Source organism: Homalodisca vitripennis, chromosome X (genome assembly GCF_021130785.1).
Source record: "Homalodisca vitripennis isolate AUS2020 chromosome X, UT_GWSS_2.1, whole genome shotgun sequence".
Lineage (NCBI taxonomy): Eukaryota > Metazoa > Arthropoda > Insecta > Hemiptera > Cicadellidae > Homalodisca > Homalodisca vitripennis.
In genome coordinates this window covers 72,150,087-72,174,473 of record NC_060215.1, presented here as the reverse complement: position 1 = coordinate 72,174,473, position 24,387 = coordinate 72,150,087, and the positions used below count along the sequence as shown (strand labels likewise).

At 34.3% G+C, this 24,387-nt stretch overlaps 2 protein-coding genes across 5 annotated transcripts in view; one reads left to right on the top strand and one right to left on the bottom strand.

Moving 5' to 3' along the window:
- The window catches only part of LOC124369190 (WASH complex subunit 4), a 79,144-nt gene extending 74,255 nt beyond the window's left edge, over positions 1-4,889 (bottom strand). Inside the window, exons 1-2 of the mRNA XM_046827006.1 lie at positions 4,637-4,889; positions 470-597 (exon numbers count right to left, since the gene is read on the bottom strand). Coding sequence (XP_046682962.1) covers positions 470-597; positions 4,637-4,688 — 180 coding nt within the window. The 5' untranslated portion in view covers positions 4,689-4,889. The remainder of the gene's footprint in view (positions 1-469; positions 598-4,636) is intronic.
- Positions 4,890-6,753: 1,864 nt separating this feature from the next.
- On the top strand, positions 6,754-23,497 carry LOC124369189 (PAT complex subunit Asterix). 4 transcript variants are annotated; one of them, XR_006923049.1, is made up of 7 exons: positions 6,754-6,923; positions 9,758-9,843; positions 10,140-10,248; positions 14,643-14,740; positions 19,714-19,800; positions 21,127-21,212; positions 23,400-23,497. XR_006923049.1 is itself a non-coding variant. In XM_046827005.1 (6 exons), the coding sequence occupies exons 2-5, from the start codon at positions 9,791-9,793 to the stop codon at positions 19,793-19,795; spliced, it is 342 nt and encodes a 113-aa protein (XP_046682961.1). In that variant the 5' UTR covers positions 6,754-6,923; positions 9,758-9,790; the 3' UTR covers positions 23,400-23,497. The 4 variants fall into 4 exon arrangements, 2 of the variants coding, with proteins under 2 accessions (XP_046682961.1, XP_046682960.1); XR_006923048.1 differs by having other exon boundaries at positions 21,127-21,227; XM_046827005.1 differs by lacking the exon at positions 21,127-21,212 and having other exon boundaries at positions 19,714-19,795.
- The last annotated feature ends 890 nt before the right edge of the window (positions 23,498-24,387 follow it).

The following is a 24,387-nucleotide window of genomic DNA, read 5'->3' as shown; positions in this document are numbered from 1 at the left end:
TATTTTCATCAGCTATAATTGAACTTTAAACAACAAAATTCTGTGAAATATGTCTCCAGTCAACATTATATCTACACAGGGCTAAAGGTGGCCCCTGCAGTTCCAAAGGATAAGATAACATCAGAGAAAAGAGAAAACTGGAATTTTAAAATAAAGTTTTATTCTTGGGAATGTCTGAAAACTAAATGCAGGTGACAGTTTTATTCTCCATTTTACAGTTTCGAAAAATGCATTCTACAAATAAATTTAGCCTTCTATTTATAAGAAATGCTACTTTTATCTTTCTTGGGAAAGAAGTATTTAAAAGTAAAGCCCATGTTATATGTTATTTTTATTAATTACTTCAGCTATCTTCTAATTTTACATTGTATTGATTTTAAGAAGAAATACCAACTTAAAAAATAATGTGATACAAACTGTTTAATACATATCTTTGAAAACACTTCAAGCTTGACAATGCTTACAGTACCTGAACATAAACAGGGTAATAATCCAATTCTGATGCTCCTGATAATGCTTCTTGGATGGCCAAAAGTTGTGTACCATATTCTTCCAAAAAATTTCCAAACGTATGTAAAACAACTTCTCCAGCGTGTCCTGAAATAATTTAGTATTTTTAAATACGTTTTAAACGAAATACCATCTCATTAATGTATAAGAATTTCTCTTTGATTTCCATAGATTTTATGCCGGTAGAGAGGAAATAACTTAGACCAACATAAATACTATAGATTTTGGTGAGAGCTAAAAACAGAACGAATACATAAAACTCAGCAGAATAGTGTGCAATCAATTGTGATTTTAATAGTTATTTTTGTTATCACTCCTTTCTACCTTAATAATGTTAAACAATTCTCTTTATTTCCCCATAAAAAATTACATTTTTTATTAGCATACAATGGATTTACATGCTCCTGCATGAACATTCAAACAATGAAATATGTAAGGGTCTACCCAACAATAACAATGCTTTTTGTTTTCCTCAATGAATAAAATTGTCACATGTTCAAATTTCATATGTTTTATTCCGATATTTTCTCATTGCCTTCATGGTTACTCATAAGATAAATGTAAATATATTTGCTAACACTCAGCCAAATCCCATGGAGTGTCATGCACCACCATTGAACTCAGTTTTGTTTATATAGAAATGAAGCCTTATGTAAAGTTTCAAGTCTATAGGTCATTTCATTTTCAAAATATTGTGTAATCAAATAGACAGATAGATAGACTGAAATAAAATTTGTCTAGCCTTCGCTAATGCTCAGCCAATAATAATAGTGCATTTAATATGGATGGCAAAGTTAACACAGGAAATTACATGGAATATGTAGTTAAATTACATGTGGATCGGATTTCAAATGAAAAGAAGAGACATATATCTGGTCACAATAGCACGGACCAGAGCTATTCTCTCTTACCAATGTATAATAGTTGGTGGAAGGTACCATGATTTGGACTATAACTGTGAAAGTAACGTGTTGCCGGAAGTTATCTTCAATAGATTATCACCTCTTGTATAACCTGATATTGTATTTTTTGAAATACGGGCTATGATGATAAACCTGCTTTCATGGTCATTGGCAAGTAATCTGTTACAAGCTATCAGATATTCTAGGACAGTGGTTCCCAAAAGTTGGTCGGGCATGGTTACCAGGGGAACCAGGCTTAAAATCATACACTTCTTTTTTAAACTGTGTGCATTGGTTTAATCAAAACTAATGGTCGTTGGCTGAGAAATGGGATGTGATAGAGTACAATAACTTATAGAAAAAATAAATACTTAGTCTTAATGTTGGTGTGACTATAAGAGAAAGAGCAAATTTAGTTGCCACTTGTCACTGATCTAGCATTAGCTGTAACAGTGTGAGCAAAATATTTATGTAAAAAGAATAGAAAATGCCAATGTGAGGTTAAGATACTGGAGATTTGGGAGTGCCAATGCCGAGCGGTCTGTGACGTCAGATTTTGGATCCTAGTTAGAGATAGCACAGGTTCAAATCCTATCTGTAACCATTGCACTTTTTATCAGTGCCATTAACCTTAAACTGTATCGACTCTCCCCCTTATTCAGTTTGGTACAATTCTTGCACAGGCCAGTGGTCCATGAAGACAAGTAGTATAAGGCTTAAAAGGGGATTGGCCTCAAAAAAAGTTTCAATATATTGCATCTGAAGTCAATAACGCCTCTATGTGTTATTTGCCTTAAAGTTTTGTCAAATGAAGCAATGAAACCTGTCAAATTACGTCCTCATATAAAAATAACATGAATCTAAAAGTAATAACGTAATTCTTTTCCAAATTATTTAAAAAATCATAAGTTATAAAAGCATACAGCTGGTGAAGAAATCTTCTAAAGATCATGTCTTATCATAACTTACCAATACCATCAGATAATGGCAATTTCTCCAATCTACATATTTATATATCATTTATATTGTTGTTGCGTGGTCTGATTTTGTTTTCTTGTATGTACTAGTACTAGTGAAATGATTTTTTTGTATTATTAATTACTCAGTTTATGAAACTAATATTAATATACATATTTCTTATTATTTTGGGGGCAAGAATACTCAGATTAATAATTTCTATTTCCAGTATTTTATGCTGCAACTTTAGTAAATAATGTCATGTAGGCTTACTGCAAGTAAAATGGCTTTGACAACTAAATAAATGCTCATTAATAACAGTTTGCATGTCAATTTTGATTGGATTCTCCAATGTACAATCCACTATCCAAACAGTGCAATGATTGTTATAACTATTGGTATTGTTAGTTATTAATATAGATAGCAAATTGAACTGAAAATAGCATGTAAACTGTGATTGTAAGAAAATCTTACTGGATAACAGCAAAATTACAGAGGGCCTGATCATGAATGCCTCTAACCACCAGTGTGTGTTGTGACACCTCCGTAAGGTTGTTTAATTACTGCTAGTTACAAATGATAAAAATCCCTCAAGATAGTACCTCTCAGGTAAAATATCAAAATTCAAGAAGATCTAATGACAAATGAATAAGATATTGACAATTTCAATTTCAAACATAAATATTGAAACTGCATTATCAGGCCTATTCCTCCTATTTGGACATTCATATTTTTGATACGAATTGGCACTTTTAAAATTAGTAGCCACAGTTAAATGTGTTGTGGTTAGATAATATTTACTTTAGCCACATTAGCTAAAATAACCTAAAACAAATTTGGACAATTTCTTTTAATAGAATACTTTTATTTCTAGAAAGAATTTTTAGGCACTAGAAAACCATGTATTGCACAAAAATTATTAAAGTTGATGCATAGTTTTTCCTTTGTTATTTCGGTCCTGTTTGTAATTGCACATCTTCTTTGAGCATCCCTCAATGTTTTCCTGATTTTGTGGTGTTAATGAGTGATTTTTTTTCTGCATTTATTTAATGTAAAAGTTAGTATCATGAATGCACTTTATAGAATAATACTGTGAAGTATATACTACGTAATGGGAATTTTAAATTCTTTATGTACTTTTATCTAGCAAACGTTGTCCTCCTACATAAAATAATAAGGTTAGGTAACTTTGTAATAGTTTTAGCTCAAGCATTAGTGATCAGACTTTCTGAATTTCATATTTTAATGATCAGTATTTTCTTTAGGTATGTTCTCTGTTCATTCACTGCATGCCAAGCTGTAAGCCGTGAGGTATTACTGTCAGGACATTCAACTACAAGTTTCTTTTAAGAGATATTTTTTTATTTAAACTTTCTGAAATTTAGTTGTTTTCTCATGTTTTTAAATGTTTTATGTACTGTTTTTGCAGTTTCATCTTGAAAAAACAACAAACATTGTGAAGTAGCTAATGTAAACATTTACCTACGAATTAAAGTTCATATTATTAGAAATGTTGGAAATGTGGATTTTGATCGTTATTAGTACATCCAATAAGCCCAAAAAATAGCCAAACTAGAACTGGCCTATTTATTGTTTTTATAAATGGAAAATTCTTAAAAAGTGAATATAAACATAACACAAAACAATTAAGGTACGGAGAGTCCTAAAAACTAAACCATAACCCAAAAAAGGACCTATGTAGTAATGCCTCCAGCCATCAGCGCAGGGCAGAACCGAGAGCTAATAGCAGATGGTAAAGACTACAAACATTCCTTGTGTTAGTACCAATCAAAAACAGATTTCAATTATAATGGGTCTGATCATTAATGTTTGAAAGAGATACAATTTTACAAATTCACCATAATGTCCTGAATATAAATACTCCCTCAAATATGTTAATTTAGTACAAAATATTATTTGTAAGCACTTAAAACTTCGTGGTAAGAAGAAGTATACTTCAATAGGAAACTGTTGTTGTTTTCGAAAATTTTTGGTAATGGTAGTAAAATAAATATTATCTGCCTAAGAAGTATACAAAATGGGATATCTTTAGTACATTATTCTACAGGAGAAATTTGTATAATTAGTGGAATTACATAATATTTCTTACAACATACAACTAAACAAAATAAAAACAGTAGCAATTAAATTATGTAAAAAACTCAGAAATAGATAAGAAATTTACACTACTGTTCATTTTTTTCGATAGTAAGAATAACTTAAATATAGTATTTCAAACAAACGGGCCTATCAAATGTATAACTCACTATTCAATCCTTCTTGGAGTGGTTTCTTTTCCCATTCCGCTTCATCCCACATCTTTTAATTAACAATTCCGATCAGAGACAGTAATAAATATTCGAATAGAACACAATTTGGACACAAACACCAGCAAATATCTTACATAATTTCAAAGTAATTGACTGCAATCAGGGAATATTTAAGCAAAATAGTTAATATTAATTGAACTAAACAAGTTAAGGTTATTTGTTTACATTTACAAGCCAACAAGACAGGCAGTCGTCTGGAACTCTTGTTGGTTAATCTCGGAGCAGAATCCTGACATGACGCAGTGATGATGTGATACAAGAGATTAACCAGCAGTAGTATACAAAATTCACTCTGAATATATTGGAAGGTTTGGACATGTTTTGATTGTTATTTTCGTATGCTTGACTGGCGTTGTAATTAATTCACACGCAATTAGCCTGAAAAATTAATGGTGGTAACGAAAATACAATACTGTTGACTTCACCTAATCATGAACTCTGCGGATCCTCTCTAAGAAGTAGATCACATGTTGCATCAAATGTATTCACAACTCAGCATTAGATGGAGATCAAACAATTACTCAAACTGTTCTTAACGGAGAAAATGTGTTTATTAATTTACAATATTACACTGCAAATCAATAAAACTAATTCGTAATTTCAATGAATATCCAGACAGTGGCTTCCAACAGTAACAGTAGCCCCCCAGGAGCTACCTCAACCCTCTTTGTCAGAGGTATATTCAGGATTTGAGTGTTGGAGGCCTAAATCCATCAATTCAGATTTATTGAAGGGGTGAATTGGCATCGTTTTTCTGGAACATTGTGAGGTTTAATGTAATTCATTTGTAATAAACTAACTATAACATCGACCTCCTTTACTCTTATATGTGTTTAGCATTTTTCTTTGAGAATTCCTCAAAATTGGTTCTAGCCTTATACGGATTACTAAACTGAAGATGCTGCAATCCGTTTTCAGTTATTTATTTTATTAGTTTTTTTTATTTTTATAGTGATAATCCTTCACAAAACATCAAAGATAGCTTGATAGTGACCTACATAAATTAAATATGAAATACATTACAAATAGTTTAAATATCATCAACAAATTAGTTATTGATTAAATAGATTTAAAGCAATCCAAATATAAATACATTTATGAAATAATTGTATTATTGAACAACTATTTTCAGCAAGATCACCAACATCAACGGATAGTAAACTTGGCAACAAAAGATAAGCTTATGAGTTGCCAAGCTTATGTCACACTAAAATATTAAAACGTGACAGTATAACATTGTATTAGATTAATTTTAATTCAGCAATAAAACAATCATAGTACGTAAATATGCCTTACATGAAAATACACACAGACTGTGCGGGAAGAAGAAATATGCTATAGGAAGTGTTGTAAAAATCTACAACAAACAATAATGTAGCAGTAATCATGAAACAGTAACAGAACCGTATAAACTTAAAGAGTAACTATAATATCGATACAAAAATAGTGAGAAAACTATATTTAACTGTCATTCTTAACTATGAGGAGAAATGATCACCGAACTACTGCAGTAGCAAAGATAATAATTGCAGCAGAATATATGTATATAAAACACAATTTATTGTGTGAAATATGGTGAGTAACCGTAGACCTACATGAAGAAACATCAACAACACTAGGGTAAAGATAATTATAAACAAAGATTTTATAAATACATATGTACGACTCTTCCTCAACCTTTGAACACACATTACACCTATAAGGCCGTATTACTGCACATATGAAGTATCTTGGTTTAAAATGTAACAAAGTAATGTAGTACGCTTACATCAATATGTACTGATGTAATTTAATCAGTAATATTTGACTCATCACTTATCATGTAGTTGCATTAGTCGTTTATATTGAGATTAAATAATATTCAAATGTAAAGAAATAATTTTTACGAGGAAATATAGGAAATTTTTATTTTTGACAATTGAAAACCAATAAACCATGTCAAAACTCTGTCAACACGCGCTAGAGGACACCGAACGAGGTTGCATGGTTTAAGATTTTTGGCTTGCCACTATAATGGCAAATATTAATGAAAAACATCGTCAAATCCTATGAATCACTCACGTCATGACGAAAAAATGGAAGACTAGTGAAAGGTGAAAGTGAAAGATTAAGTTATGGATGCCAGTTGACGAGGTTAAATTGCATATGATAGACTCTTGGATAGTATTTATGTGCAATAGTTTTTGTTAATTTCCATCGTCATCAATATTTTTCACTAAATCAAGTGAGTAACTTGAACATTGTTTATAATTGTTAATAGAATGTTTAGTTTATGAAATACACAGACATAACCTAATCTTTATCACTTAAGTGAAGATTCCATTTAGACTATCCGTACATTTGTTAATTTATTCGTTTAGGAGCCTCCAATTCTTGCATTAAAACTGCCCAGATATCCTCTATAGTGAGTATGAATGTAGAAAGGGAACATTTGGGGTTAGTAAACATAAATAAAAAAGTTATTTCAGTTGGCTTGTTTTTTCAAAAGGAAAATGCTTAAATAGTTAATGAATGCAGCATAATAAGCGTCCAACACTCGAAATATCAATATTCATGAGTAAGGAATCCTCAATATAACTACTCAAACCAAAATACATTCTAGGTATTTCAAATTATAGTATAGGTTGGCTGTTGTTATATCTTAAAAAGTAATAACTTAATGTGAATAAAAAACTGTGTAGTATAAACAATGTATATTTATAAAATGTAACAAATGAAAAAGTGCAACATTAAATTACATTTTACTATTTTGAAGGGTAAACATGTCTAGTAGCTAGATGCTAATACCAAGATTGAATCAGCTGGCAACATGTTACCTAAATGTAACACATTATTTTGTAATAGGTTATTGACAAATAACAGTATTTCCATTTCTAGCAGCCATTACACAAACCATACAAATGACTTAACTTGTCGAATTACATAATGTTATAGACTCATTTTATGTATTCTCTTACTGTTAAAAGTCTAATATGTCACATTTTGAAGCAGTGTGAAACTGCCCATAGATTCCATCCATAAAAAGAACTAATCCTCTGACATGAATCCTAACCTGGTTCATGAACTACTGACCTAGTTCCTGAACTACCACTAACCTAGTTCCAGAACCAGTTCAATTAATAAAACTAAATTAATTTTATTATTTAAAAACATAAAGAACAAATAAAAAATCTATAGAATCCACTTAACAGGCATTCTAAAATAAAAAATACCAGTTTTCATGCACAAAGTGTACTTCATTTCAAAGGCCAAATGCAGAAAAAAAACAATTATAAATTACCGTACCTCAAAAATGTAGGGGATGATTTCGATTAAACTGCCTATACACATTGAATACATGGTGTACTGTATTATATTGCTACCCTCATTCTTAGGCCTCACCTATTTTCTGAGATTTATCGATTTTACGTATCAACACTGAATAATTAAATTTGCGGATAGCCATATTTCAAAAACGTACAAGCAGATTTTGATAACACTTTCTATACACATTCATTATAAGGGTTACTATACTACAATATAAGCTACATTCTTAGACCGTGCCTATTATCAGAACCACACCTATTTTAAAAGTTATGTGCTGAAAAATTAAATCTATGGACACCCGTATCTCAAAAACGTACAAGCTGATTTTGATAAAACTTTCTATACACATTCATTACATTGTCTACTATCATACAATACTGCCCTCATTCTTAGGCCACGCCTATTTTTGGAGCCACACCTTTTTTAAAGATTATGTGCTATAAAATCAAATCTATGGACGGCCGTACCTCAAAAACGTGCAAGCCGATTTTAATAAAACTTTCTATACACTTTCATTACTTGGTCTACTCTAGTATAATACAGGCCTCATAATTAAGCCGCTCCTATTTGCGGAGATATATATTGATTTTACATGTCAAATACTGGAAAAACATGGATGGCTGTACCTCAAGTACGTACAAGCCGATTTTATTAAAACTTTCCATACACATTCATTACATGGTCTACTATACTACAATATAAGCCTCATTCCTAGGCCGCACCTATTTTCGGAGATATATCGATTTTATATGTTTAATACTGGAAAAACATGGATGGCTGTACCTCAAATAAGTACAAGCCGATTTAAATCAAACTTTCTGCTCGTATGTTTTTGAGGTACGGCCGTCCATAGATTTGATATTTTAGCACATATTCTAAAAAATCAGTTAGCTCCAAAAATAGGCGTGGCCTAAGAACAAGGCTTATATTGTAGTATAGTAGAACTTGTAATGAATGTGTATAGAAAGTTTCATCAAAATTGGCTTGCATGTTTTTTAAGGTACGGCCATCCATAGATTTGATTTTTTAGCACATAACCTAAAAAATCGGTGTGGCTCCGAAAATAGGCGCAGCCTAAGAATGAGGCTTATAATGTAGTATAGTAGATTGTGTTTCAAATGTGTATATAAAGTTTTATAAAAATCGGCTCGTACGTTTTTGAGGTACGGGACCATCTATAGGGTTTTTCAGAACTTGCCTTGTTAAATGAGTATAGTCCTTTAAATGGCCACTATAAAGGCGATTATTATCATGAAAGTAGTGTTTGTTCATTAAAAATCTTTATTTGTAGTATTTATCTTCACGTTATTAAATAAATATATATTTTGTATGGTTTAAGGTGATGAACTAGTTTAGGATTCAGTTAGGAACTAGGTCCGGGTACTCGTTTTTTTTATGGATGGAATCTATGGCCAGTTTCATGTCGGCACATTTTGAAGCATTGGTTGTGATGAAATATGTTTATAAAAATACATGAATAGTTGGTCTAAAACACTGTGCCACTACAGTGAGTTTACTTGCCATTTTGAGGGGGTAAGCAACGTTTATTTGTATTTCAATCTATCTATATTTCAAATATTTATTGCTCTTTTTGAGGATAGTAAACAGTACCAGTATTTATAATTAGACCAAAAATAGAGCCAGATTTTGTGTAGACACATCTCTTAGAAAAAATCAGTTTGCCATATTTTTTAAAAATTAATATTTTAAGATTGTATATGTGTGTCCAATAAAAAATATTTTCTGTTTTAGGGCAGATTTTGAAAATTCCTAAAATTTACAACCATGCATGCAGGCAATCACATATCTGATCCACGAAGACCCGATAGAGAACATAGGTAAGTACAATACAACTGCCAAGAGATTTTAATTCTACAAACTCTTCCCTGTTTATAAATCTGTTGGTTATTTTTTTCATTAAATGGTAAGCAATTAAATATTTTCATGATGTGTATGGTATGTTTCATAAAATAATGGTTTATTTTATGCATAAACCTTTTACCTGATATTCAGAGAATGTTTTTATGATATAAGCATTGTGTATTTAAAATTGGTTTTTGCTTAGGTCTTATATCTAACCAGTAGTTTTATATTGCATGACCAAATCATTCATGTATTCTTTATGTATTTTCAGATTCAAACAGCCAGTATCCAATTCCCAAAATCCTAATGGAGATGACTTAACTCCAGATTATATGAATATACTTGGTATGATATTTAGCATGTGCGGCCTCATGATGAGGGTAAGTTGCTCCTTTAGAAGTTAATCTTATAGTCAAATAGATACAACTTCCATATCGGTGTGCTGAGGCGTTCTGACGTTGGAGTGAGAGGGAGAACTGCCTGGTTGGCTACCTGACCAATAGGAGCGAGGAGCGTCTGACACGGTTGCCACAGCAACAGGCACTGTTGCCACATCGCACCGCGGCGACCGCTTCTCTGCGCAGTCCTCAAGTGCTACTAGAGTGACTACTTCGAGTTTACTGCTAAATTTGTTGTCTGTGTTCTGTGTTTTTGCTGTTCGTTGCGAATATCAGGGTGTGAGTGTGTGTGTGTTTTATATACTGCACATTGTACATTAACTATCACCGTAATGGAAAGAAGAGGAGGAACCAGTGCTAATAAAAGAGGCCGCCTTCGCGTTCGCCCAGTGAGACCATCACCATACACCAAAATCAGCCAGAGCTCTGCTTTGCGCAGTCAGTCACGAGAACTTGTGGTTAAAGTCCGGAAATTTTTTCAGCAAGAAAAGGATAACGGGGCTATTTTAATACCAGTAGAGAAAGTGGTAGAAAGATCCGCAGCTGCGTTAGGCATAAACAAAAGCACCGTAGTTGCAATTTGCAAGGAGAAAGAACGTTTAAATGGGGTTGGTAATACAACTTTTTTTTTTCTTAAGCCTCAAGGGCTTTTTGCGCACCCCGGAAACACACCATGAGGCCCACCAGTCTACAACTTCAGCAGTTCAACAAACCACCGAAAACAACCTCTCAAGTCCTCCTGGGAAAATTCACCACCCCTGTCCAAACTACCAAAAATGGCATACCGCTCTCTTGCTATTGCAGGGCAATCAAAGAGCAGGTGCTCAGCAGTCTCCTCCTGCTCATTACACCTTCCACAGAGCGGATCCTCCTGAAGGATGCCGACTCTGTGAAGATGTTTCCTCAGGTGACCATGCCCCGTACTGAGACCAATGACCTTAGAAGACATTGATCTGTTTAATGAGAGAAGGTCCGAAGCCACCCTGGAGGAAGGTGACTGTAATACCATTCTACTCACTCTCAAACCCGGATGCAATCTCCACATTCTCTCATGCTCCGCGCGAATCCATTTCGAGACAACCCTAGAGGATTCACACCTTGGAACACCGCAGAACGGTTGAGGGCCCGTCATAATTGTCGCTGAGCTCTGGTTGGCCAGGGCATCAGCTCTCGTTCCCAAGCTCTTATGACCAGGAACCCAACAAACGGTTACATTGTTGATTCTGGCAAGGGAGGAAACGGCCTGATAGCAATCCCAAACCAGTTTGGATTTGATCACGCAAGAATCCAGCGCCATCAGCGCTGCCTGACTGTCCGTGAAAATATTAATCGTCTTACTCCTATATCGCAGACGAAGATTCTCACGAGCACATTCCATAATAGCTGCAGCCTCCGCTTGAATACAACCTTACAGACTCCTGGGAAAAAGAGGAGGAAACGGAAAACCGTTACTGCCTTAGATGGTTTCCAACAGGACGCTATTCACTGTATATGGTTATATTATGAGAAAAGAACATCCTACTGTAAAAAAACTGTTAGTTTCATTAAGGGACGCAAATTTGTTTAGAGGCAGCATTTTTTATCTCAAGAGTGTTTTAGTTACTTTGGGGTTTCAATACAAAAAGTTGAATAGGAGGAGAATTTTATTAGAAAGAAATGACATTGTTGCTTGGCATTGCCGATTTCTGCGGGAGGTGAAAGACTTAAATTTTGATAACATAGTGTGGTTAGACGAAACATGGGTAAATACCGGCCACACTGTCTCTCGAGGATGGACTGATGACACGACTGAAGGAACATTAGCCGCTCCTATTGGCAAAGGTGGTAGGCTGATTTTACTGCACACTGGTACATCTGGAGGGTTTGTTCCTAATTGTTGCTTGTTATTTGCTTCAAAGCAAACCACAGACTACCATGAAGAAATGAACCATGACACTTTTTCAAAATGGTTCAGAGAATCACTTCTACCTAACCTTTCTGCTCCATCGGTTATTGTTATGGACAACGCCCCATACCATTCCAAGATGTTAGATAAGGCCCCAACGCAAGGTAACAAAAAAGCGGAAATTCAGGCATGGCTTCGCGAGCATAACATACAATTTGCAGAAGATTTTACAAAAGCCGAGTTGTTAGAAATATGTGAAATGAATAAACCACCGGTCCCCAAGTATATTAAAGATGAGATGGCTAAAGCCCAAGGACATAAAATTGTCAGACTCCCACCTTACCATTGCCATTTCAATGCAATAGAGATGGTTTGGGCACAAGTTAAGGGACACGTTGCCCGGAACAATAAAACATTTAACATGACTGAAGTTAGGAGGTTAACCAAAGAAGGACTTCAAAAAGTTACAACCGTAGAATGGACGGATATCGTAAAGCACACAAAAAATCTATTTTAGAAGCGTGGGCACAAGAAGATCTCATTGAAACAGTAGTAGAGGAAATGATAATTCACGTGAATGGAGATGACAGTGACAGTGAAACTAGTGACCTTGAAGATTTTGCTGACGAATATAGAGTGCAAACTGACCAAGGAACACAGAAAATATACGTCAACAGAACGTATGCTGACGAAGCAGATGATGACGATGATGATTTGGATGGAATAAATCCACTGCCAGCTACGCACGGAAACGTCCTAGAGTTTTCGCAGTATTAGGTAAGATTCTTGTTGCAGCTATATGTATGTTTATTTCAATAACAATTACGAAAATTTCTGATAATACTAGGTTATTTTAATACGACGAACTTCAAGAAATACGCCTGATACCTACTCAAATTTAAACTATTGTGTTACTCTAGTGTGTTTAGAGGCGGAAGGAAATGTCACTCATTTCCTAACGGTACAGTTATGACGAAACGTGCGGCTAGTGGAGACTCGGAGAAAGGTTTTATTGCACTTTTCTGCGAACATCGACGGACGCTGAGTGGCGCGGAGCTGGGGGGCGATGTTTGAAGTATTTTAACAGCCCCCGCAATAAAAATATTCGTGCTGTGAATGCAATATTATGTTTTCAGAGTACCCAAATTATTTGTCCTTCACGATATCCGAATTATTTAGTAGTTGTAGATTATTATATAGTATAATGGTAACATGTTAATATCGCACATATTTTTGTTAAATTAGAGAAATTTCGTTTCTGATTACTAGTGTAAACAATCAAAAGACAACACACACTGACGCGTTGTTTGTTGGTAAGTACGCTAGCGCACACCGTCTGATGTTCTTTTCTCAGTGTTCGGTGAGAAAGTGACAGCTCACGGCAGTGCCCGCACCAACGCGGCAACACCGCGGCATCAGTCTCCCCACTGCTCGCTGCCCCTCCACACCCTTCCAATACGGAAGTTGTATCTATTCGACTATAGATCTGGTGCATAATGAAAGTTCCAAATGGTCACACTGTTTTCAGTACTGAGCAAGCTTTTTCTCATTTTTATATAAAATATGCCTTGCACAAATTATGTATTACAGAAAGTCTTTTATGGAATATAGAGTACAGTAGTAATGTGGAAAAACGGGTACATTTATTAGAAAAAATATTTTTATGGGAAAAAGAAACCATTTCAAAGATTTTTTCCCTAAAAATAATTCTATAATCATTGTTGCAGTTTTTAGAATTTAAATGTTCAAAATAACAAAGAAATATACAATAATTGGCAAATAGGTTAAGAATTATTGTTTTATTACATTTGAATCACATTAGTGTTGCACTTCTGGTACGTGTTTGTAGCTGCTGGCCAGAAATGTTGATTGTTAATGTTTATAAGAAAGGAAGAATGGTTAGTTAATTGCATAGCTAAATAACCTTCTACTCCAAGAATCCGTAAAGGGATCTAAATATTATAAAAAACACTGGTCTCATACAGGAACTTTGTAGACAATCAAAATTGGAAATGATAATATTAGACTACAATCTATCAAATTTTAAGTTTCTAGTTCTTAAAGAGAATAACATCAGGAAAAAAGCCAAAAATCAGAAGAAAGAGAATAACATCAGGAAAAAAAGCCAAAAATCAGAAGATTCTTCAAGAGGTAAGAGAGAGCTTGACAAGTACTTTCTAGAAGTCAAGTTAAAAAGTATCAAACTTGTTTAAGTGTACGACCAGCCACTACTATATACAACATCCAGTTTGAGGTAGTTGAATGATTTTTTAAGAGACCGTGATTCGTGGAGATACAAGAAGGAAAATTCTGTTATAAAGAAACTGAATGCAACCTTTTCTTATATTTTCAATACACATAAAACTGGAATTAGTCTAAAATGTGAGAGTTCCGGGCTCTTTTTTTTGGATTTGGCATGACTATTTAAGACTAAATTTAAAAACAGTTACAAAAAATTAAATTGTTAAAATGACTTTTTGTATTTTTGCAGTTGAAGTGGTGTGCATGGGTGGCTCTGTACTGTTCTTGTATTAGCTTTGCCAACTCACGTGTTAATGATGATACGAAACAAATTCTCAGCAGCTTCATGTAAGTATAAATACACAGATAAAAGTAGATCCATTGTAAGCTCAATGTTACTTGTTTATTAAGTTATACAAAATATTAAACGTTCTAGAATATTGTACTTTAACTTGCTCGATAACTTTATTAGATTTTTGTTCTATATCACATAATTAATAACATACATAAAACAGCATGCAATATACTTTGAATACAATTTAACAAAATGTAACATTCTGTGCTTTCCATATTGTCAATAATATAGGATAAAGCAATGTGTCTGTGTAGAAAATAAATTACATTATTCCTGGAAATATGCAATCTTAAGTACCTACTTTATGTAAAATTTGGATTTCCTGAACAGTTATCGTGACTATACATATCTACATCTGTCTGTGATCAATTCTATACATCATATAGGTGCCTGATTTTGATTAAACTTGGCTTATAGATGTATTTGTATGTTAGGAGTCTCATAACTATTTTAATTTTTTAAATTATATTTTACCTACAAAACAATTAATACAAAGACCAAGATTTTCTTCTAAATAGCTCTAAAAATTTTGATAATTTGTTTCACCATTTATCATTTAAATACTTGAACAATAGCAATACTTACGTTCTCATAAAGAACTTCTTTAAAAATTATATAAGTAGAATTACAACTTGTTATCAAAATTTTCATTTTATGATATTAATGAAGCAGATGATTTGATTTCAATCAAATTCAGAATTCAGGTCTTCTTATTATAGAGAGATACTGTTATTCACTTGTGCATAGTGGTGTATGTGGTTTGTTAAAATGGCTTCTGTTTGCAAGAATTGAACATTCATTTTTAACACAATATACCGCAATGTCCTTGCCTGTGGAACCAGTCAAATGAGTTGTACAAAGCTCGGAAAACAACACTACTTGAAATTTTCGAGACAAACATCTCAGGCTTTGGTGTTACTGAAATAAAATGAAAGATAATGGCTCTAGACGATAGATAATAGGCAATAGACACATTTTTTTTATTTACAAATCATCAAGAAATGCAATGGCGTCAAATGATATATGGTTAGTTTTTATTGAGAGTATCCACCTCTTCTCTTTTCCAGTTCATCTCTGACAAAAATGGAAACTCCTTCTTTCTTGTAGGTTTTACGACTGAAATGCGTTATTCTAATTTTCTCCGATAATCCTGGCACATAAGGAATTGATATAAACGCAAATTTATCACAGTTCTGTTTTTCTTACTCAGGAATGATTCTTCTGGTTCGTTTGCACTTATTTATTACTAATTGAGGGTATCCATTGTTTCTGAGATCCGATTCAACTTTCTTAAATTCCTCTTTTAATCCATCTTTATCTGAGCACAAGCTCTTTGCTCTATCAAACAACGAGTAGGCTACTCCTTTGACAGATTTTTGATGGTTGGATTGATAATTTAAATATTTTCCTGTGTGTGTTTTCTTTCGAAAAACAGTTGTCTTAAGGACATCCCTATCTCTTAATACACACACATCCAAAAAGGGAAGCTTGTTTTGGACTTCCACTTCCATTGTGAGGTGGATGGAAGGAGAAATACTATTAATGTGATTCAAAAACGTATTTTATTCAATGTCTCTATGAGAAAAAATAACAAAGGTATCATTCACATACCTCCACCAAATCTTTGGTTTGAACTGAGCTGAAGCCAAAGCTTTTCGCTCAGATTCCTCCATAAAGATATTGGCAAAAATAGCCCTCTGGTCAGTCGTAGGTGGTTAGTAGACAAATGTAGACGTATTGTGACCTGTATTCTGTGGTTCAGTTTTAATGATTAGTGTTGTGTATAGTAGTATAGTTTTTTATTAAGTGCATGTTTTTAGAGTTAGTGAAGTTGACAAACAACATGGTGGTTGTGATTCCTGACATAGGCGTGCCACAACGCTTCGGTATGATTTGTTTATTTTAACCTAGTTTGTAATTATATATTAGGTTAGTTATTACCTGAAGAAGAGATCAGATTGCAGATCTCGAAACGTAGTGTTACTGATTTCTTGTTTCACTGAACTATGGTGATTTTGAGTTTGTTTCTCAGAAGAATTTATAGAATCTATTATTATGCTTTGCTGGGCTCTAAATTGTGTCATTTCGAAAACAAGAGATAAGAAGGCTGATGTTGGTAAATTGTCCATTGAAGTCTGAGTGAGTAGCAGTACTTATAGTAAACCTGGAATCTGTTTGATTGGCATCTTTTAGTTTGTTTAGTTTGGTATCAAGACCTGATATAGTTTGCGTTAAATTAATTATTTTATTAGAGTAGTCTGGAATGAATGACTCTTGTTTTTGATCGTGTTCTTCAAAGATATGTTGAATGTTTAATTTTTCTTGTGTCACTTTATTAAGTTGCGCTTGAGCTTCTTCTAACTTAACCAGCAGATCTTATATTATTTCAGGTGATTACTTTTGTTTTCCTACATCTCTTCCATTATTACCTCACTGCTGGCAACCCTGTTTTCTAGTATGGCAATCTGACCCCTCAAAAATTGGTTTTCTTCTAAAAGTACTGTACCTATGGTGGCAGCCATTTTTAGTCTGTCTTCCTCATTTGTGAGATCATTTTCTCTTAGACTATTTTCTAAGTACGTTAAGGATATTTTATTTTCTGTGCAAGGAGAATTAGGATTAGTTGGTGCAAACTGCGTCTGTAACTGTATTCAGCATTGAGTCGCCTGGATCAGACACAAAATTCTCTTCTGCGCTTATATTTGTTTTGCAGAGTTGCTTAGATACAATAAATTCACTGCAGATCCATGTCTCAATTTCAGAGGAAGCCTTTTTTTAAGTATTTTATCACTTAAATTTACACATTTGGCATGGAACCACTCCGTACATAGTTCCGTTCATCTGATGCCTGAGTATTTTACACCAATGGCGCAGACTCCACAAGGATATTTTGCAGCCTTAGCTATATTTAATGAGTTTTTTTCCATGTCAGGTTTTTAAAATAACTGGTCAAGTTGTAAAAATATATCTGAAATCAGTCTGCCTCTATGTCAGATTGTTGATATACTTAAAAGACAGGGGACAGTTGCTACATGTGGACAGGGCACATCAGTCAGGTTACCAGCTTGATTGCTGTCCTCATGTCAACAAGACTTAAAGATACCCTCTCTCTCCTCAGTGTGCATAAAGTTCGAAATGATCTAAGACCTCATACCTGGAGATTCCAATGAATTATTGAGGTCCTATCATGCTTGATGCTGAGGCAAAGCATTAGGTATTTCATTTTCCACTATCCTGTCATGGCTTGGAGGCCATTACCAAGCAATCTATAATGTTATTGATTCTGTGAAGAGAGAAGAAATTACCTGGTAACGATCCCAGACAGATATGGAATAAAGTACAAGCCCAATGTTTTTGGAAAGCTGGTTATCAGTGTTTATTGGTTTGTTTTCCATATCTCAGAAAAAGGTACTCATAAGCACACCTTGATGGCAGCAGTAACCTTCGTTTAGAAAACTGTTGAGCATAATCAGTACTCTAAAAAACTCATTTCTCTAAAACTCTTTCAGGCATTTGATCATAGATCATGTGCACGATGTCATCTCCTTCAATCAAATGCTAATTTTACAGTATCCACTACTGCAGACTAAGGCCAGCCAGTGTCCTATTTGCTGGAGACAATATGCACTCCTGACAGTAACGTAGATCACTATATCTAAGGGAACAAGGTTAAGACAGAATTCCAAGACAGTACCTTGGGTATTTGGTAAAGATTTTATGCCAGCCAGCATGGCCAAGGCCCTCCTAACTATTCTCAGCTAATAGACCAGAGCTCCAAACATTACTATGGCCTGATCATAGAGAAGTACAACCAATGTAAAAGCCTGGTTTTAGTTCCTAATAAATTCCTATTGTATATCTGCATTGTGCCATTTGTTCGTGTTGACAATTCCATCCAGATATGCTCCTTAGTTACTTTGTCTAGAAAAACAGGCTTTGGATTTACATCAAGACCAGCCATATTGCACCAGTTTCTCACCAGGTCCAGAGCCCTATTGCCTAACTATAACGACAATTTCATCTGTGTAACCTTGTGATATATCACTATTGTCAAGTGAACTTAGCACATCATAAACAACCAGGTTCCATATGATAGGAGAGAGAACACCACCCTGAAAGTTATCCTTGCACTGACTTTTGTTGTTAGAAAGGATAGTTACGACTCTTTCTATGAGTAAAAGCTTGATCCAGACATAAATTTTACTGTTAATGTCATATCCCATAACTACTTACCTGACTACCAGTGTTGTCAAAAGCCCCTTCATTGTTCAAGAAAATTCAGTGATACTTATTTAGGTGCCAACACTTTCTCAACTTTAAACACTGATCAGTGCAAGGCAGAATCACATAATTACCCTGAAATATAGGTATGCCAATTTGCATCAGAAGAGCTTCTTCCCATACAAACCACATAACCACCAGAGTCTTCAAAAGAAAGGAGGATAGGTGTATCAGCCTAAATGATTGGGGTTGGCCCATACCAGACCTCCCACGGTACAAAACAATCAAATACAATTTCTAGGATAAAGGAATATATATGAGGGCTACCCTAGATAGATAGATACCTTGAACTGATCTCACACAAGCAGAGAAGGAAGAAGAATTAATCCCCACTGTATAAGAAGACTAGTCTTCCCTTAGGCTGTCAACCCCAGGTGATTTACAGATGTTTGAGAAATCCAAAATTGTCTAGACTGTTTTTGTTGGCCTATATGAGTTTTCAACAACAGACTGCAAACCTTTATTCAATGTTCCTCAGCTGTTAGTGAATTAGGTCCACTATATTTAATGTAAGTAAGTTCATGTCAGGTTCTAATTTGGCTCAATAAAATAATAAGAATATTTATTTAAGTCATTTCATATTATTAAACATGATTGAACGGCCATTTAGGCAATTGCTATTGTTGTAGTAGTTTTGCTGTATTGATTGATTTGCATTGGTATCAATAACTGATGTTAATTACAGGCTTTCTATCTCAGCAGTAGTGATGTCATATCTGCAGAACCCACAGCCCATGAGCCCCCCTTGGACAACAGTGCTGCAATGAGTTAGGTATTTCTGTAATTTTAATTACTTTCACTATTGTAAAATTATTGATCCTTATACTTGGGCTTATCATTGTTTTGGCAGACTAGATGAAGGAAGGTGCTTACATAAAATACACTACATTTTTTAAATAAAACATATATGAATCAAATTCTTCTTTTCACTTTGAAAGCTTTTGCTCAGAAAGGAGAGCGAAGTGGCTGTTTTGTACTATCTGTTGAATAAAGCACATCTCTTGGCCATTCATAAAACGAGACTAGTAGCTGTTTGACATGAGTCAGCTTACTGTAAAGGTAAAATAGTATTAAATGGCTTTAGTATATTTTTAATCCTTAACAGGTTTTAGTAACAAAGAGTTAACAATGATTTTCTTCCTTTCTAATGTTTAGTCCAGACCAGTTCTAATGGGACTTGGCTTTGTTTTTGTTGCAAAAGTAGTATGCATATGCTCAAAATCATTCAGCTCATCAATAATTATATGCTAGGTTACAATTTCAGAGCAATGAAAGGACAATCCAACCATTAGTAATTGTATATATAATAATCTAGAACATTGCTAAATCTCACCGTTTTTCAAAATGATTATGTCTACTTTTTAGACTTTCATCGATTTCTTTGGTCTAAAATGGTGTGTGAATTCTCCAACACGAGTGACTGCAACCTCGAGTTCTGCCATTTTGACAATGTAAAATATACCAGACAAATTAGTTTTTATACATGATACCACAATTTCACACAGGAGGCATTCATGAAGGAATGATATCCTGACCTTCAGCCTCCAGTAGACAAAATTAAACGGTTCGCTAAACCATCATGCAATTTCAATTTCAATAAAGTACTTTAAGCTGAAGATTCATCTTTTCTGAATGGTCCAGTTGATGTGGACGCAATGTTTTTAGTTTTCAATGAACGTCGTGGACGCAATGTTTTTGGTTTTCAATGAACGTCTGATGAACCAAGCTGGATGTTTGTTGCTGCCTGTTTAGAAAGAAAAAGAAGGGAAATACTTGGATTACTCGTAGCATTCTTATGTCAAGAGGAAATTTCAAATCATTATATTCAGAAACAAGCCATGTGAACAATTCATATTATTTTTTTTAGAAATTACAAACACACCTATAAGAGATTTATTACAGCAGCTATTCAAATGATGTATGCAGTCCAAAATTCTTAAATGAAGTCCAAGAATTTTTTGGAAACCACATCGAGCATTATCAATTCAAAAAAACACGAGCTCGAAAGATTCTAAATTGATTCAGTTGAGAATTGGTGAAAAATTACTTAAAGATCATTTTGAAGTATCCAACAAGTTTAATTAGTTCTTTTCATCAGTGGCTGAGGAGTACCTTTCTTCTGGAGGATCTGATCACCACTCAGAGCCGGTGAGGGCACCAGCTTCATCCATGGTGCTGACTCCTGTGAGTGAGGAGGAAGTGAGTGGTGTAATACGGATACATGCAAAATATTGTGTAATGTATGTCAATGGCATGTCTGTGTGGTTGTTCAAATGCTGTATAGGCATATTTTGAACCCTATCACTACATTCATTAACTGGTCTTCTTCGCTACAATCTGCAAAAGTAATTCTATTCCAGAAGGATGATCCCAGCTTCATGAGGAAATCGTTTCTTGTATCAATACTACCAATTCTCTGTAAAATGAAAAACTCTCTCTTGAAGACTCGAGTTATTTTAAACGATTCAACATTCTTAGATATCAGAACAATAGGGTTTCAACAAAATAAATTGATAATCATTGCAATATCTGCCTTGATGGAGTTTGTTGTGGGGGCATGGAGAAACGTGAGTTGGCCCTTGCTATGTTTCTCGATCTCCCTTTGATTGTGTCCACCACGAGACACTGTTAGATACACTTAACACGTGTGATTCATGATCTTTCACTTCAGTGGTTGAATTCGTACCTAAAATGGTAGGAATCAAAAAGTGCAGGTAGAAGGCATACAACCATGAGCATCTCACTGAGTAATGTAGTTCCCCAAGGATCTGTCTTTGGCCTTGTATTGATTTGAATATATGTCAACAATATAAGCACATTAATTCAAAATGGAAATATAATTGAATATGCAGATAACATGACGCTCTTGTGTCAAAGCACATACTAGGAACAATTTGTAAATCAAATCGTATCGACACTGAATTCTTGTATCCAGTTCTTCAGTGATATCAATCTAAAAACAAATTATTTTAATTTATTAAAGTAAATTACATAAGCTTCTGTTTTCAATATATTGAAAGTGAAGATATACTAATAGTATGGGTAGACGACACGTTTTTTGAGGAAGTGGATTCTACCCAGTTCTAGGGAATATACCTCAACAGGGGTTTGAATTGGAACCCCTTTATGTTGATATTGTTTGTTCTAAGGTTGTGTCAAGATTTGTGTTTCATGATCTTGTCCAGTACTGCTTTTCAGATGTACTTAAAATGGCCTTATAGTCTACATACACACCTATCTAATGGAATACGGCAGTACCTCTGAAATAAAATTTGAGAGTCTTTAGGATGCAAAAAAGGGCTCTTAGAATTCTTTCAAAATTACAAGCCAGAGAGTTCAGTTGTGTTCAGTAAGCTTGGTTTACTGACTTTGCCCTACCTCTAGATGATCGAGGTTGGAGTTTATTGCTACTTTAGGTATGAAACTCAGAGTAGAGATATCCACAGATACAACACAAGAGGCAACAAAAGGTTTCATTTCCAGCAGCATAGAAATCAAATAAAGTTTTATTGTATTTTCACACTTCGCATTGCATCGCAAATGTCAGTAAATCATTATTTGTAAATCTATTTATTCAATCACATATACACACGCCAAAACTTACACTTCCACACTCTCACTCTCAGATCCTGCCCCTCTCATAAATCCCAGTGAACTCATGTATAGAGTAGAACGTTCTAGATACCAAAAGGCGTTTTAGATGAGTTTTGAATTGATTTTGGTTGTTGGAGTTCTTTATACTTTCTGAGAGCTTATTGATCAGTCTGACACAGCTTGGCAGATGCTGACAGTGTCAGTCTAGTTGTCGCTGTCTCTGATCTCATATCAGTGAAGGTCCCCGCCAAAGACCAAAGTGCACTTTGATCTGCAATACATGACCATGTCAAATATGTAGGGACAGGACAAAGTCAGAAATTCAAGCTCCCTAAAAGATTCCCTGCACAACTCTGTAATTTAACTTTCAAATTATTCTGACAGCCTTTTTTGGAGTCTGAAGACTCGCTTAAATTTGTTTTTTGTTTTTCACATTTGAGTGCCTTCCATCTCAAGTTAGTGTCGAGTTTATCAACCGGCTCCCTGAGGCAATAAAAATATTAAACAATCAAAAAAATTTCAAAATTTAGTTGAAACGCCATTTTGTGTTACAAGTGTTGTATTGCTGAAACCACTGGGTTATTTAGTGACTATAATGACGATAAAATTGATGCTAAAGCATGAAGTTTGATGAGAATTGATCTGTGGATACGAAAGAGTATGTGAATGGGTCCAATTGTATGACAATTAGTTAAATTTTTAAAATTAATTATCTGTTAGCTGTGTCAAGTATAGTGAGAATTCATAACCGAACCTTGTTTTGTTTTTTTTTTTCAGCAAGGACTGTCGCTCTCAATTTTCAACTTATAGCTACAGTCAAGAAGTTCACAAATTGTGTATTTATTTCTATTTGTTAATAAATGTTCTCATATTAACCAAATTACATTTTTCTTCCATTCCTCAAATTTTTCTATATCCTGTAGTGTATACTGATTTTTGAAATCAGGTGCCAAACCCATACAACCCAGATTCTGTTTCTGTTGATTATTTCCCTATATATCATTGTCAGAAAGATATGAAAAATAATAAAACTTTCCTAAGAAAACCTCGCTTGTCCCATTCCATTACTTTTAGAACCTTCCTAAAAGGTCTAGAATAACCCAACACTTAACCCTTTGTACTAATTCAGGTGTTTCCAATTTCCTCAGCTCTCAGGGCTATTGGGGGTTGGCTGTTTACCATGGCTGTTCCCTGTGCAAGGCCATTGATTTATGACCACCAAAGTTGCATTTTAATACAAGTACCTGATTGTACAATTGCCGAGTGAAGCATCTGATCATAGCTGGCCACTGGCTGTGGCCTGCTCGGCACTACTTGTGATTTCACCCAAGCTGAGTGACAGATCAGTAAGAGCCAACTTAGTGGCCTTATAAGGTGAGAGGTTTAATTATAATCAACCCAGGGGAAAAGAAAGAGGAACAAGAAGTAACTTAATCAGTCTTTATTTGTAACAAGAGCATGCCTGGTAGTATTTTTGGCATGTTACTTTGTAGAATATTTGATAAAATATACATATAAAGTCTTAACACTACATCATAAACTAACCTGGTAAATCTAACCAACAAAGTTAAGGTTGTGTCTCACAGTTTGAGTTGCTTATAAATCATAAATATGTTACATGTATAAGGTCAATACTAACTGCGGCACTAAATACACAGAATCAAATAGTTATTTTTAAATTATTTACCTGTCACAACACAAAATCATTCTTCGTTTCTTGTGTATCATAAGTGTAAGTAATCAGTTCTAGAACTTTGTAACTAGC